The sequence below is a fragment of the Micromys minutus genome (assembly GCF_963924665.1).
Source record: "Micromys minutus genome assembly, chromosome: 25".
Taxonomy (NCBI): Eukaryota; Metazoa; Chordata; class Mammalia; order Rodentia; family Muridae; genus Micromys; species Micromys minutus.
In genome coordinates, this window is record NC_137960.1 from 30,688,328 (window position 1) to 30,706,200 (window position 17,873).

General features: G+C 39.8%; 1 protein-coding gene across 1 annotated transcript; it reads left to right on the forward strand.

The window, feature by feature from the left end:
- Nucleotides 1-614: 614 nt before the first annotated feature.
- On the forward strand, nt 615-12,965 carry RSPH4A (radial spoke head component 4A; the record flags this gene model as incomplete). The annotated part of the gene is made up of 6 exons (XM_080937764.1): nt 615-1,297; nt 3,367-3,601; nt 7,265-8,002; nt 9,932-10,070; nt 10,756-10,873; nt 12,734-12,965. 6 exons carry the CDS (start codon nt 615-617, stop codon nt 12,963-12,965), a joined length of 2,145 nt encoding a protein of 714 aa, XP_080793890.1.
- Between the last annotated feature and the right edge of the window lie 4,908 nt (nt 12,966-17,873).

The window sequence follows — 17,873 nt, forward strand, 5'->3', positions numbered from 1 at the left end:
TATCCCCCAATTGTTTTTATTTAAAACTTTTAACTAATTTATTTCTATGTATGAGTACTCTGGCTGCATATACACCTACATGTCAGAAGAGGACACCAAATCACATTATAGATGTTGTGAATCATTATGTGGTTGCTGCGAATTGAACTCAGAACCTCTAGGAAAGCAGCCAGTGTTCTTAACTCCTGAGCCACACGTTGCTCATACTTCATATCCATAACCTGGATTAAGCTGTCATACCCGTAAAGACCTCCAGCCTCGGATCACAGGTCCACCTTTGCTCTCATCTTGCAGGTCTTGGGTTCCCAAAACAAAACAAAGTAAAACAAAACAAAACCGAAAGGGTCGAGTTCAGATTGGCTGAGCTAGGAAGAGGGACAGAGACTTCACCAAATCACAAAGCTAGTCTCCTCCCTAAAACCCTAGCAACCGGGCTGTTTGATTTTACACAGAGATGGCTAGCCTGGGGTTGCTATGGAGACGGGACGCTTGCAACCTGTGGAGGCAGGTTGATCCAGAAACTGATCACGTAGAAGATCTCAAGAAAATCTCATATTGCTTCCTTTTATATCTTCACACTCCCTTCAGAGGATTTTTTTTATTTCTTGACTCCTATGGAAAACTCTACCTCTCTGAAACAAGAAAAAGAAAACCAAGAGCCAGAGGAAGCAGAGAGATCATGGCAAGGTGAGTCAGAAGCTTCTCTCCAGGATCCTGGTCCCCCATCACCTGAGTACCGGGAAGAGGAGCAAAGGTCAAACACCGAACCCTCACCCAGAATGAGCCCCTCTTGGGGCCACCAGTCTAGAGCCAGCCTGTCTCTGGGAGACTTCGCCACTGGACTAGGAGTGTCATCCTCCCCTCCCCCGCCTCCTCTGGAGTTTCATTCCACTCCTCCAAAGACTGCACCAACTCAGGATCCTGTGGCTGCATTACACGCAGAGAGGGCCCCTAGTCGGATTACTGACACTGGGACGCCTTATTCTGATCCTTGGGAACCATCTTCTGCTGCAAGACAATCGACTTCTCACTACACAAGCCATGCAGAGGAAAGTGCCTTGCCCCCGTCTCCGACACCCCTCCCTGACCTGTATGGGCTAAGGGATGCCAGCCAAAACAAGTCCAAGCACAAAGCACTAAGATTTGACCGTTTACAAGAGGAAGACTCAAACAGTAACTGTGATCCAGACCAGCCTGAGGTTGGAGCCAGTGAAGCAGCTCCCAGTAAGCTTGAGGTGGCCATTCAGAATGCAAAAGCATACCTGCTGAGTACCAGCAGCAAGTCTGGCTTAAACCTGTAAGTATTCCATGAGGGTGGGGGGTTGACAACGTGGGACAGGGACAGGGTAAGGTGAGTGTTTCTGTGAAAATATGTTGGAGGCACAAAGAAATAGAATTGGAAAGGATTTCATTTGAAAGTTACTGGGTATGGTTGCAGAGGCCTTTAATTTCAGGACCTAGCAGGGGAGGTAGAGGTCAGCCAGGTATGCACAGCAAGTTCCAGGTCACCTAGGGTAACACAGTGGGACCCTATATAAATGCAAATAGTTGATAGACAGACATACATATGTAAAAGAAGAAAAAATAAAATAAAAAGGAATTAGTGAGTTAACTGCATTTAACACTTAAAAACTGGGCCACTGGTGATAATTCTTTTAGGTCTTTAAAGACCCTAGGTCACAGTTTGGTTGATTGTTTGGAGGGTTGGGGTTGTTCTTTTGTTGTTTGTTTTGTTTATTCTTGACTTAGAAGAAATAGTAAAGTCACGAAATTTAAGCATGTTCCCAGGATGTTTGTACACTGTATAATTGCTGATAGTGACAGCATGTGTTCTTGTGACCACTGAGGACTTGTGTGGCTAGAGTGCCACGGTGACCTCCCATCCTCGCTTTCCTAAGACTGCCCTAAGATTTGAGCACTGAGAGTTCCACATCTACAGGAAAGCAGGAAACCTGGCTACTTTTAAAACATGCTTGTCCTTTTTTTTTAACCACAGCAACCAACCACCCAGGTATGTTCTTGACATCCGTGGCAGCTTTAACACGAGAACTCATAATAGTGTAGCTTTCTAGAAATTCTTGCTTCCAAACAACTGAACTGTGTGATTAGGGTCTTCAAAGACCTATAAATCTGGTGCTTAAGAAATACAGTGTCATTGGTGGAGGGTAAATGAAGTTCTACTAACTCAGTTGTAAAATACAAGAGAAGAAAAAGCTGCAATCACCACTCCAGAAGAAGGCCACACATCTAAGACAATTTGTGCAACACAAAAGGAGACAAAATTGGGTGGTGGAGGAGGGGCCATGATGGTGTTGGGAGAGGGAAGGTGATTCGGATCAAACACAAAGAATTCTAAAAGAACTAACAGACAGTTTGAAAAGGGGAGAGGGGAGTAAACAACTTGAAGACTTGTCTTAGTGTATGTGGGTAGATGGCAATATGAAATGCATTCTTTGGGGACCTAAAAACATTGAAGCAAATTGTTATTTTCAGAATATGATGTAGGGGCTGGAGAGAGGGCTCAGTGGTTAAGAGCACTGGTTCTTCTTGCAGATAAGGGTTCAGTAGGCAGCACCCACATGGTGTCTCACAACCAGCGGTCAACTCCAGTTCCAGGGGGCATAGGGGTTACAATAACATCCGGCCTCCCCGGGAACCAGCATGCAAAAGTTGCACACGTATACAAGGAAACGCAAAGGAAAACACATCAATTAAATAAATTTTTAAAAAAAAAGTTTAAAATAGAAGCTGGAGAAATGGCTCTGCAGTCATGAGTGTGTACTGTCCTTTCAGAGGACTGGAGTTTGGTTCCCAGCACCCGTTTCAGGCAGGTCACACACAACCGCAGCACAGATTCCAGGAGATCCGGCATGTTCTAGTCTCCATGGGCACTTGCTTTCACATGCATATACCCACATACATAGGCATAATTGGAAAAAATATTCTAAAATGTATAAGATGGTAAGGACATAGCTCTTAAAGTGTTAGCAGGATTTAGATATCTAATTATATTTGGTGTGGGCAAAGATTGGGAACAAAAAAAAGTTTAAGTAAGAGAATAAGAACTGTTCATCACTGATGGTATATAGGTTACAGCTAAGAAATTCCATTTTCAGAACTCAAATGTGAAAGTAACGGATGTGTACTGTGTATTGTGCTACTGTGTTTTGCTCTACTATCTTAAATATCTGCATTATAGTAGAGGATTTACTTAAGCAAATTCTAGGTACTATCTGGAGTGATAAACAACACCTTAAATTCTCCTAAGCATTCAACATTTTTAACTTCCCTAAAACCTAACTGGATTTGAAATCCATTTTACTTGTTCATGATGTATATGTTATCTGGAATTTTCTATTTGCATAGATATGATCATCTTTCTAAAGTGCTGACCAAGATACTAGATGAGCGTCCTGCAGATGCTGTTGACATCATTGAGAATATAAGCCAAGATGTGAAAATGGCACATTTCGATAAAAAGTTAGATACACTCCGCAATGAAAATGAGATGCTTCCAGCATATGAAATAGCAGAGACACAAAAGGCTCTTTTTCTCCAGGGACATTTGGAAGGAGCTGATTCAGAACTGGAGGAGGAAATTGTAAGTGATTAGCAACTCTCCGAATACTATTAATGAGCACTGGAATCTCAGAGATGAGTAGGGTTTGTCTCATGAACACACCATGTCTAACGAACACTGGCATCTCAAGGGGAGAGAAAATTTGCTTTATAAACATACCAGCTGTTTTTAAGCTCTGTAAATAGTATTTGAATCAGATTTTTTCTGACATCCCTTCAAGCCTTTAATAATCAATGCTTTTCACTATAATCATATGGCAACTTTTCTGTCCATAAATGTTACATTTTTTTTTGGTAATTTTATGGGACCTTTGCCATATATGATGTCTGTCATTTTCTAAAAAGTCACTAATAGGTGCATAATTAAATGTGACATCCAGTCTGTCTAGTCACTGGTGTATTGCTGAAGAGACACAAGACGCCTATAAAGGCAAACATTTAATAGGAGATGACTTACAGTTTCAGAAGTTTAATCCATTACCATCATGGCAGGAAGAATGGCAGCATGCAGACAGACATGGTGCTGGAGGAGTCAAGAGTTCTATATCTTGATCTGAAGGCAGCCAGAAAGAGATTGTCCTCACAGGCAGCTAGGAGGAGACTAAATTCCACACTGGACAGAGCCTAAACTTAGGATATCTCAAAGCCCACCTACACAGTGACACACTTTCTCCAACAAGGCCACATCTCCTTCAACGAGGCTACACTTCCTAATAGTACCTCTCCCTATGGCCAAGCATTCACAAGCATGAGTCTGTGGGGGCCAAAGCTATTCAAACTACCACAAGAAACTATGAACAATGTAACTCATAAAAGAAAGCCATTTAATAGAGGAGCTGCTTACAGTTTCAGAGTCTATCATCATGATGGTTGGAAGCACGGTAGCGGTGGGTAAGAACTATATTCTGATCCACAGGCAAGGAGAGCATAGGCCTGGCATGGGTTTTTGAAACTTCAAAGCCCACTCCCAGTGACATAGTTCCTCAAACTAGCCCACACCTCCTAATCATTCAAATCCTTAAGACTTTCACTCCCTGGTGACTAAGCATTCAAATATAGAAATTTATAGGGACTGTTCTTAATTCACACACTCATCATTAAGTGAGTACTTGATAAGTAGGTATAAACCCATATCTGCTCCTGGATATTTCAACAATAAAAAATGTAAATAAATAATTTTCATCAATATTAAGAAACTAGACCCCCCAAAACAGAACAAAATCTGAGCTTTGTAAAATGGGGGGAGAGGGGCAGGGGATGAGAGCCCACTATAGAAGGAGGTGCTATAAAATGAGGTGCAAACCTTGTGTGTTAGGTGGGTGGGGGGAGCACCCTCTTCGAGGCAAGGGGGTGTTAGGGGAGACCTGGAAAGCAGACATTTTAAATGTAAATAAATAAAATAATTAACTTTTAAAGTGGGTTCAAAGAATAAAAATATAAAAAAATAAACCCTTGTGTGTTTATGGTGATGGATCCATGAGCAAAAAAAAAAAAAAAAAAAGCAAAGCTAGAGCATACATTTAGTCCCAGCATGAGCCAGAGGCAGAGGCAGGCGTCTGAGGAAACAGGAGGCAGAGGTAGGGAAATCTGTATGAGTTCAAGACCAGCCTGGTCAATACAGTGAGCATCATACCAGCAATGGATTCACAGTGAGATTCTTTCCTTACAGTGGAGGTAGAAAGCTGGAGAGAAGGCTCAGTGGTTGTGAGCACTGGCTACACTTTCAGAGAACCTGGACTTGATCTCAAGCTTTGGCTTGGAGGTTCTCAACCATAAGTCTATTTCCAGACGATCTAACACAATGCATGTGGTACATAGATATACAGGCAGTCGACATACCCATACAGGTTAAAAATTAAAATTACCGTTAAAACAATTTAAAGTATACATAACTATGGACACTGAATATTTGGGAGGCTATGTCATCTGGGTTTGAAAAGATTTGCTCCATGATATTTCCAAGACCAACTTGCTGAATGAAATTTCTCCAAATGTATCAGTATAAAGTGATACATGACTGTAATTCAAAAATTTTAAATCATGTTACATATATTCTTTTAAATTTAGTACCAAACTTAAATGTACTTCGAATTTGTCTTCCAGAATATGTTTGTTCTTTTTTTTTTTTTTTTTTTTTTTTTTTTTGTGGTAACCTCCATTTGTCTTGATATTTAAATATAGGAAAGGGGCTCCCAGTTGTCTAAGGCAGCTTTACTAGGTCAGGGTCTGCATCCCAATCTAATCAGGTGGATCAGACTACACATAACCATTTTGAATCTGGAGCCTGACCACCCTTGACCATATTCCAATAATCTTCCAAATAAAGAAAGGTTCAGGTTAGCAGCCATGGGACAGGAGGGTTATTAGATGAAGAGTAAAACTTCCCTTCAGTGACCAGCAAGAGTAAAGGTTCCTGTTGTCATACTTAAAGGCCTAGCTGGGATCAATCCAGAACCTAATGCTTAAGGACAGAACCAACTCCAGAAAGTTGTTCGTTGACCCCCAGAGTTGTCCTTTTGACCCTACAGTGTTGTAGATAAGTGCACAGGGCTAAGAGCAAGTGATACCCTGCATGCCAAGGAAAGAATTTTACAATCCCATGTCACAGGAGAGGACTTTAAAAGGTATGATAATAGCCACGCCAGGGGAGTTTCAGTCCCAGTACTTGAAGGCAAAGGCAGTCAGATCTTTGTGAATTCAAGGTCATCCTGGTCTACATAGCTGAGTTCTAAGCCAGTTAGAGCTACATACTAAGACTTTGTCTTAAAAAAACAAAACCAAAAACCAAAACAAAACAAACACAAAGCCCCAATATTTTTATATTTATCTTGAGTCCACAGTGAGAAAAACATAAATAATACCAGGTCATTTATAAGAATAATAAGTATTCTCAACTGCTCTAGCCGGTGAGTTAAGACTGGGAAGCACCCCGCCTCAGTTGCCTTTGCTCTGGTAAATGTTATTCTATTGTCTACTAGGCGTTTTGTGTTCATTGTCCTGAACTTCTTTTATGGAATTATGTTTGTCTTTAGTATCTTAATTGTTATTTACTACAATGTCAAGTATTTATATTTATATTTTAAAGCATATGCTACACCAAGAACTCCCAAAAATATTTTCCTTTTTAGCCTTCACATTAGCTTATGTGTTACTATACAGATTGTTACCTGACATACATGTAGAACATGAATTTTATACTTGATTTTAATAGTATAACATAAATGTATATAAACATGTCTACAAGCTATACTACATTTTATTTCGGCATTAGTCACTTACTTTATGTGAAAAAAGTATTGTTTTTTTTTTTTTTATCAGTACAGTCTCACTATAGGGCTAGCCTGGAACTTGGTATTTAGGCCGGGTTGGTCTAAAATTCACAAAGATCTACCTGCTCTGCCTCCTGAGTGCTGGGATCAACTGTGTGAACCCCCATGCCTGGTTTGAATTTTTATTAGTAGTAATTATTAGTTCTTTCTAAGAGTCCTGTAAAATTGTCATATCAGCGAGTATAGTACACAATTGGTGTAAGAAGTTATATCTTCGAGGGAAAAACTGAATTTGAGGATTAACACAATTCGGTGCCTATCATGAAAGAAACAGCAGCGCTCGAATCAAGACACAGAAAACAGGCAAACATTCCCCTTATGAATGCAACTTTAACCATGGATATTTGTCTTCCTAGGCAGAAAGCCCTCTGCCCAATGTAATGGAATCAGCTTATTATTTTGAACAAGCTGGCGTTGGTTTGGGGACAGATGAGACTTATCGAGTATTTCTTGCCCTCAAGCAACTTACTGACACACACCCAATCCAAAGATGCCGCTTCTGGGGCAAGATCTTGGGTCTGGAAATGAACTATATTGTTGCTGAAGTGGAATTTCGTGATGGTGAAGATGAAGAGGAGGTGGAAGAGGAAGGGATAGCTGAAGAGAGGGACAATGGAGGAAGTGAAGCTGGTGAAGGCGAGGAGGATGAATTACCAAAGTCATTGTATAAGGCCCCACAGGCTGTACCTAAGGAAGAAAGAGGAACGGGTGCCAACAAGTATGTCTACTTTGTTTGCAACGAGCCTGGAAGGCCATGGGTAAGGTTACCATCAGTTACACCTGCACAAATTGTCACTGCAAGAAAAATCAAGAAATTTTTCACCGGACGACTGGATGCAGCCATTGTAAGCTATCCCCCCTTCCCAGGAAATGAGAGCAATTATTTAAGAGCACAAATTGCCCGAATTTCAGCAGGGACCCATGTCAGCCCTCTAGGGTTCTACCAGTTTGGGGAAGAAGAAGGAGAGGAAGAAGAGGTGGAAGGTGCTCGTGACAGCTATGAGGAAAACTCTGACTTTGAAGGCATCCAAGTGATCGACCTGGTGGAGTCTCTATCCAATTGGGTTCATCATGTGCAGTATATTCTTCCTCAGGTAATGGAGAATTCACATTTAGAAATAAATTCAACTGGGATCTAACATTACTCTATCTCTTATATTTTAAATATTGATGTGTATTAACTTTGTCAATAGTTTTTATCCTATTATACAAAATGTTTATGTAAGAAGACATTATGGCAGAAACAAACAACAGTTTTGTACAGTGCTATACAGACAGACCTTCTTGTACTAAGTATACTACATGTAATCTGTGTAATGCAAGCGATTCATTCCTCACCACAACCCAATGAGGGTTGCAGCACTACCTTTATTTTTATACGAAGGGGTTGAGGCAGACTTGTTGGGAGAAATGGTAAAGCAACCTTAGCCAATACATTCATTATAGAGTGAGATGAAAGACAACGGACTCAGAGCCATCTGAGACATCTGCTACACTTCTCCATCACAGTAGAAAATCTTCATCCCAAATCCATATAGATGAAAGCTGTTTCTGAATACTCCAAATAAGAGTTATTATCAGAGAAATTAGAACCCCAATCTTATCCCATTTAGAGTTTTATAACTGATAATTACCATTGGAAGGGGATACAAGAGAAGGTAATGGGCTAAATACCATCAAAATACATTATATAACTTTATAAAAAACAGCAAAATAAAACATTATTTTGTTCAGTTATTATCTGCTAATAAAAAACAAATACTAAAAAAAGTACCGTAAAGGCCATATATGTACCATTAGTAACCATTTCACTGGCGCTATCATGGCAATACTCCCCCCAAATCGTTTTAATTGAATATCCTCTGCATTTACATTTCAGATGTTATCCTCTTCCCACAGTCCCAGACCCTCTCCCCCTCCCATTGCCTCCATGAAGGTGCTTCCATCCCAACCACCCTCTCCCACCCCAGCACCCTGTTGTACCCCCACACTGGAAAAATGAGCCTTCACTGGACCAAAGGCCTCTCCTCCCATCAGTGTCAGAAAATGCCATCCTTTGCTGCACACATGGAAAGTCTTAAAACCGTTTATATTTTAGGAATATTTTATAAATAAGGAAGTATAGGAATTGGACATGAGTGTTCATCTGGTAAGAGTATTTTCTGCTTTCCTAGAAGACCCAAATTTGGTTCCTGGTATCCCTGCCAGACACCTCATTGCTTTAGGTTTGTAACTCCAGCTTCAGGATATCTGATATCTTCTTCTGAGCTACATGAACACCTGCACACATCACACACACACACACACACACACACACACACACACACACACACACACAAACCTTTAAAAAGGAGGGAATAATAATGAATCTTTTTATAGTCTGATTATGAATCTGTAGCTAGATTGGTACTTGCTATATAGATCAGACTAACCTTGAGCTAAGAGATCTACCTGCCTGTAGAATACGGGAATTAAGTGTGTGTACCATAACTTGATCTTAATGGTGAAATTTTACAATGTTTAATGGTCTTTAAATTTCTGATGATTTCTAATCTAAAATAATATATCAATAAAATCCTTAGAACATTTCAAAAGAAATGAAAAATGTATTTTTGGAAGTCATTTATTTCATTTATATAAAGAATTACAAACTAGTAAAATGGATTACTACCATTTCCACTAATTTTGTGCCCATTTTAAAACATGCACAGACCTTCAAGTTCTGTAACTCCAAGAATAGAAAATATTTGAAATAACTGGCTTAGGTTTGTTGTTTGTCCTGTAGTCACCTAAATGGAGTTAACACTTGGCAGAAGTATATAGAATGAATAAGCTGTGTGTGACGGTGTCAGCAGGCCTGCCACTCTAAAAGCTGAGGCAGGGAGATCATATAAAGCGACTCTTCAGAATAGATGACCCATTTCTCCCACAGAGAAATCTCATCTTGACAACTATGAATATGAATATTCTGAGATTTGTAACATTCTCCCTAATACATCAAACCTTGCAACATTTATCTCCAGGGTCGCTGTAATTGGTTCAACCCTATACAAAAAGATGAGGAAGAGGAAGAGGAAGAAGATGAAGAAAAAGGGGAAGAACCTGACTACATAGAGCAGGAAGTGGGGCCTCCTCTTTTGACACCAATCTCTGAAGACTTAGGTAAATTTACATGACTGTTAATGAGGGACTCATAAACTATGATACACACATTGTGTAGTAAGTATGCCATCATTGGAGACTCAAAAAAGAGGGCAGGGAGGTAGGTCTCATCCCTCTCCTCCTGGGTTCCAGTGGGTGGAGTAAAGAATGCTTTGGCTACAGTAGCATGCCTTGAAAGAGCTGAGGGGGTCATACACAGCAAACATGAATGGGCTGTGACTAACTGGAAAGGTTGGCACCACTCGTCTTGTATTGTGCATACCACACATAGCATAGCTACAGCAAAATGAGGTCTGTAGTTCCCTCTTAATGTACACTTGCTTCTATATTTCTCCCTATACTGATTTGCTTGCAACCCATTAGTCTCTTCCACAGTAAGGAATTGCCTTTCCTTTGGTTTTCACTCTTATCCCTGTCTGTACAAACCTTTTCTTTAGTAAAAATCTTTGTGTGTTATGCAAATTTGTTGTACATTTATACACAACATATACACATGTATATATGTGTACTACACGTGCATGCTTAAAATTATATTGATCCAGAATATTCATAAAGTACTCTTGGTTCTATATCAAGCTGTTTTTATAGCAAATGTTGATTGCTTCATATTTATAAGTCACTTCAGTTGCCAGTAGATTCTTAACTGTTTAAGAGTTAAGTCTGTAAATGTCTCTTTGGGTTCCAGAGATTCAGAATATACCCCCTTGGACCACACGGCTGTCCTCAACTCTCATCCCACAGTATGCCATCGCTGTCCTTCGATCCAATATTTGGCCTGGAGCATATGCCTTTTCCAATGGCAAGTAAGTATACGGCCACTTAGAAAGCCATTTGTAACAAAACTCAACAGCTTATATCTTGGTTGAGTGGAAACCCAGTGCAAGCTTCACCAGGACATAAAGTGGAAAAGGGTTACATTTACCCACAGCAGGTAAGCAGAACATCAAAATCCTTTTCCCTGATCAAATCTATTGACCACCTCCCTGGTCAAAGGACGGAAGGATAGTTTTGTTCAGGGAGCTCATTTCTTCATCCAGAGCAGGCACAGTCCTGAGTGTACTGAGTTGTAAGCAGCACATTCCCAACCATACTCAACTTGCAGTCATAATCAAAGAAGTAAAGATAACACATGTTGAGGCAAGTTTAGCTGAAGGTCACAAATCATGTGGTTTAAGATTAAGTCCTAGACAGAAATGACTTAGCATAGTCATAAACTTTAGATTGAAACAAAGGACACTCTTGTACATTCATATATGCATTTGGCTTTGAAAGTGCTTTCCTAGCTCAGTGTCTGGCAATTTGTGTAATGATTTAGGCTCTTAAAATTATGTTATTACAAGAATGTTAAGCCAAGTTTATCTCATCTATGATGAGTTAACTCTAACATCTTTGGCATGTTAGCTATATATCCTATCCCTTATTTAAATGACTTCTGTCATGTAGGAAAGCATGACATTCAGAGCTAGAGTAATTCAGGGTTGCACCCTTTCATTTTAATTATCCCATTTATCTACAATAGACACGATTTTACATTGACTTACTTACACTTGTGGACTAATGGAGAATTTAAGATACAATTGAATTAGATATTTTGGTTGACCGTTTTGATAAGTTGCTTTATTTATGCTATCACTTTCATGGGAATTAGGTTCAACAGACTACTAAATTCCTTTATCCCTTACTAAGAGCACTGTTGCATTTGTTTCTGTTTCTTTGTGTCAAAAAGCTCAGCTGAGCAGGTGAGAGCTAAACTACTAAAGCAAGCCTCATGCTCAGGAGTGTGGGGGTGTAGAAAATTGGGTTGGATGGATGGGTGGTGGATGAAAAAAAAAAACCAAAACCCACACAAAGACAGAAGTGAAAGCCAAGCTTTTAATTAGTTATCATGATACCATGAGGAAAAGAAAGTTTGACATTTTACCCTCATTGTTCTCCTCCCAGGATCAGACAGATTTGAAGAAATATGTATGTCACAGATATATATGTGGGTCTCATGAGGTCACCTCTTTGAGAGGAAATTCCATCACCTTGCATGCAGACAGAATCTTTGCTGAAACTCCCTTTAGCAAAGGGTGTGTGTCACTTGGTTATGCATTGTATCTGCTGTGGGATGGGGTGGGGCCTACAAGGTGAAGCCTCGGCCATTTCCTATGATCAGGCCTGAAACAATAACACGCCCGTTTTAAGCCACACCTCTTATTCTTCACCCACCCAAGAGATAATAACTTTTGGATTTTTGTGGAAAAATCTAAAAGATTAAATAATTGAAAAATTGGAGGCCCTTTTTTGAGGGTCTAGATGTAGGGTATAAATCTAGAAAGAACTTGGCCTTTTGTTTTCCACAATTTGATCAAAGAATTTCATGTAATTGGAAACTCTTTCACTTTAGCATTTTAAATGCCATTTTAAAAAATTATGGTTCCGGGCTGGAGAGATGGCTCAGTGGTTGGGGGCACTGACTGCTCTTCCAGAGGTTCTGAGTTCAGATCCCAGAAACCACATGGTGGCTCACAACCATCTCTGAAGACAACTATAGTGTGCTCATATAAATTAAATAAATAAATATTTTAAAAAATTATGGTTCCAATATATATTAACAACACATTATTACTATAATGAGGTCATTTTTGTAAGAAATATAACATGTTTTTTTTTACTTATAGGAAGTTTGAAAACTTCTATGTAGGCTGGGGTCATAAGTACACTGTGGAGAATTACACACCCCCGGGACCACCACCAGTTTTTCAAGAATATCCCAGTGGGCCAGAAATTACAGAAATGGATGATCCCAGTGTGGAGGAGGAACAGGCTTTCAGGATTACACAAGAGGCAGTTCTACTGTCAGCTGAGGAGAATGAAGAAACTCAAGATGAAGATGAGGACAATGATGATTAATACAAAAACTAGCTCAAACTTTTACAGCACTCACACAAATCTTTTATGAAAGACTGACTTTATATATATACTGGATATATAGACACACACATAATATATATATACACACACATATTTATACATACATATATATATATTTGAAAACAATGTTGCAAAATATTCCTTTAAAGTTACCGTGTGTGTGTGTGTGTGTGTGTGTGTGTGTGTGTGTGTGTGTGTGTGTGTGTGTGATAAACAAATGTCTCAAGTGTTTATAAAAATTTTGCTCTTTCTGAAGAGTTCAGTTACTAGGACCTACGTCAAGGGGGCTCTCTACTACCTGCAACTCCAGGTCTAGAAAATCTAATGCCCTCTTCTGTCTTCCACAGAAGCTGTACTTGTGCATGTGTGCTAACACAAGTAAATCTTAAAAGATATTTTAAAAGCTAGATGTGGGATCTTCAACCCCAACACTTGGGAGGCAGAGAAAGGAAAGATTCCTGAGTCCTAAGCTAGCCTGGTCTGGATAGCAAGCTCCAAGGAAGCCAACAAATTAAGAGAGAAAAAAAAGGACTTCATATATAGAACTGTCAGTATTTACAAAAAGTTGCCAGTGGATTTTCCAGAAACTCCTGATATGATCAGATCACCATTTTAATGACTACGGCTTATGTAATTAACACTTACATAATCCTGCCTTGAAAAGATCTCAATTTCTTTTTTCTTTGCTCCTTGCCAAGGGTCTCACTATATAGCTCTGGCTGTGCTGGAACTTACTGTGCAAACCAGGCTGGCCACAAAATTACAGATCCAACTGCCTCTGCCTCTCAAGTGCTAGGATTGAAGGTGTGAATGTTCAAAGTTAGTTTCTAACGTGGCAAGTATTGATTGCTGTAATTCACAATGCTTCTTGGAAACTTCCAGTTCTTGAGTGTCAAAACTTTGATAACCTGGACTAGAAAGATGATTGGTGGTTACAAGTACTTGTAACTATTGCAGCAGAGGACATGGGTTCAATTCCTATTGTGATCACTTGAAATCATCAGTTCTAGGGGATCCAACATCACTTTCTGACATCCATGTGTAACATACACACACACACACACACAGAGTATATGTGCATATATAGGCGAAATAGTCATACACATAATATAAATGCAAACAACAAACCTCTGATAACCTAAAGCATTTATTTTAGCCTCTCAGAACTAGATGGAGATGTATTAAATCTGTAGTTGCTTGTGCTAAAACCAATGATACTGTGTATAAATACTGTACATGCACACTCATTCTCTTTCCTGGGTGAGTGTTCACAATTTCATACGTGGAGTAAAATCTGCAAGGGCATTCAAATATTCAGTTTTTGTTTTCCCCACCTTCTCCCCAAACTCCTCATTCATCCTAAATTAGTTGGTAGAAACGAATTACACAGAGATGGGAGGTAGTGGTATCTAGACACTTCAGACTTACATTCTCTACCACTCAGAAAAAAAAGTCATTCACTAAAAAGGCACTGAAAATCATTGTATTACTTTATGTGTATGAGTGTTTTGCCTGCATCCATGTAAGTATACCACATGCATGCCTGAAAGATACCAAGATCAGAAGAGGGATCCCTGGAACTAGATGGTTGTGAGCCACCAAATGGGTAGTGGAAACTTAATCCAGGTCTTTCAGCAGCACAAGAAGTCTTCTTACTCACTGTGACCAACTCTTCATCCCTTACATTTTAAAATCTATATGTACTAGACATCATGAAATTGTGAATAAAACCTGGGGACAGCTCCTGAGTATCCTGTGTTTTTTAAGATTGATTGATTGATTGATTGATTGATTGATTTATTTATTTATTTTATATAAGTACACTGTAGCTGTCTTCAGACACAGCAGAAGAGGATATTAGATCTTATTACAGATGGTTGTGAGCCACCATGTGCTTGCTGGGATTTGAACTCAAGACCTCAGGAAGAACAGTCAGTCCTGAGTATTGCTTTAATTAAAGAGGAAATATAAAATTAAAGAGACTAAAATCTGATGAGTAGTGTGATACAACAAATTCAGAGTCGCACAAATCAGCACTTCTCAAACTCTGTACTAAAGGGTCAATTAAACACAATTCAATAGGGTGGAGAACTGGCTCAAAGGAGCACTTATCAGTCTTGCAGAGAACAAGAGTTCAGATCCCAGAACTCACATTAGGCAGATTGAATTACCTGTAACTCCAGATCCAGCAGATGTGATAACTCTTTTTAGCTTCCACCGAGTCAAGTGCACACAAACCCACAAATAAAATGTAAAAAAAAAAAAAAAAAGATTCAATTTTGTAACTTTTAGAAAACAATCATAGCAATTCACAATTTTCCATCTACCTTGTCATAGAATGGAACTTTGTAGATCACTGGTCTACATTTACTGATAGTGAGGTAAAGTAATTAGGTGTGTGTGCCCCATATATAAGTACCACCAGATGAACTGCTACAGGGGAAGGCCTCCCAGCATCAAGGGGTGCATTTTGGGAGAGACTTTAGGCTAAACACAACTTCCAGTAAACAGTGTGGGGCCAGTTGAACCTGTAGAGGCAAGGAGAGACTGGATAGTGTAGGAAGGTCATGCCCCAAGGACTGATCTGACAGGGGTGAGGGGTTGATGAAAAAAGATCATAAACACACAGAAAAGCTTAGACTCTGATAGACACCTCAGCAACCTGGAAACCTGGTGTCTTTATTACAGAGCTGAACAGGGAGGCAGGATTTTTCACAGAGCCAGAGGAGGCAGGGTTATTATATACACCTGAACAAGAGATCAAGTTTGACTAATCTTAGTGGGAAGGAAGGGAAGACTGAAGGATAACAGTCTTCAGACCATAAACATGGGGTGGCGGATGACAAAGCTACAGTGATAGTTTCTGCACTCACTGTCAATATTCTGAACCTAGGAAGGTTAGTCATGTCCTCTGAGCTTCATCAGGGCTTTGACATCCCAGTGGGGCTGAAGCACTGGTCCTGGATACACCATGCCCGTGTCAATACACATCCACTCAGGAACTCATGGGCCTCCTATAGACTAGATTTTACAAACCAAGAAAATGTGGTAAAGCAGTTCATATAAATACATGTAAAGGTTACAACACTTTAGCTTTAATGTTAAGGGCAAACTATAGAGAATTAAGACTGGGATACTCATTTGGAGGCTATCTGATAATCTAGGTGATGGAAACACAACTAATCAGTAATATAAAAGAGGAATTGGATGTCAGTCAGGACAGGTGGAAAGGGACCTCCCAGTGTTACATTTTTGTTCAGAGTCCAGTCTTTGCTGGGTAGCTGAACTTAATGTATCTTTAAGCAGGTTCTTGTTCTTTTTAGTAAACATCTTTTTAAATTGCTTAATATCTATTTTCTTTCAATTCCTTCTGAGAACTTCTGTTCTGCCCCAATCAGATGTACTCTTTGTAAGCTGAAATTTGAGTATTCTGCAACTTCTACCTTGGTTGTTCTTGCTATAATAATTGACACAAAATTGCCACCTCTAATTGACTTGGTTTTAACCATGTAAAGTAAATTATAGCCCCTTTATCTTCACAGTAAATAACATGGAGACTTGATATTTTTATTAAAAATTTCAGGCACTAAGCTGGGCATGTTCTGAGCTATTCTAACCCAATTACGCTGGCCTGGCCTACTTCCCAGTCATGTGCCCATTACTCAGCATCTTAGTCTTGCCCTGGCTGCTCCTGTGCCATCAGTGTCCTCATGGTGAACCTCTATCTCCCATCTGAGCACCTACCTACCGACCTTCCTTCCTTCCTTCCTTCCTTCCTTCCTTCCTTCCTTCCTTCCTTCCTTCCTTCATTACTCAGCATCTTAGTCTTGCCCTGGCTGCTCCTGTGCCATCAGTGTCCTCATGGTGAACCTCTATCTCCCATCTGAGCACCTACCTACCTTCCTCCCTTCCTTCGTCTCTCTGAGTACAGAAGTTTCACCTTCTCCTTTCCTGCCCAGATAGTCTGATCATTCTTTATTGACCAATCAGAAGATGATGGGGAACAATGTTTTACAAAACACTAAATCAGGAAATGCTTCATAATAATGACAATAACAAAACCCAGACTGCATCCAGATCTGAGTACAGAAATCAGAGATGTAAGGTAGTGGACATATTTAAAGAAGAGAACCCTTGATTTTAGAGTTTGTTACTTATTAAAGTGATTACTAAGCAGTGAGAAGGGAATCTCATGACACAGATAATAGAAGTGCCCCCCAAAACAGCTCATGTGTTCAAAGTCTGGACTCAATTGGTAGATCCAGTTATTGAGTTGATTGTTCCTAGTTAGTGGATTAGGCACTGGATGGGTTTACCTGACATGCCAACTGGAGAACCACGTGAGGAAGTAGGTCACCGTGGGCGTGCTCTAAGGAAGCTTCTCCCGGACACCTTGCTGCCTCTCTCTCTGCTCTGTGGTCACAGTGAATAAGTGTCTCTGCTCCAGCATCACCACTGGCCTAGTCTTACCACAGTGGGCCTACCAAGCACCGAAATCTCGGAAGCAAAATAAACCTTTCCTCCTTTAAACTGGCTCTCCTGTCCCTGTCACAGCAATAAAACCCTGGTTAACAAAACAGTAGACAATTCAGTGAGACAGCTGTGGGCCGCATCCTGGAGAATAGTTATATTCTTGGACAATCACTAATCTCTCAGAGATTCATTCAGCTTCCTCATGGGGCTAATCTTGCCTCAAACAACCATTCTAAAATAAACATGAATAGGCATTAACTACTAAGAGTAGCTCACACAAGTAACTCATATTAGCTCTTCACTATAAAACAAGTTTCTGAGACATGGACAAGAAACCCAAACCAACGATGCAAACAAGAAATTTTATTCAACTAATTATTAGACAATGAAATACTAAGAAGTATAACAGGCATT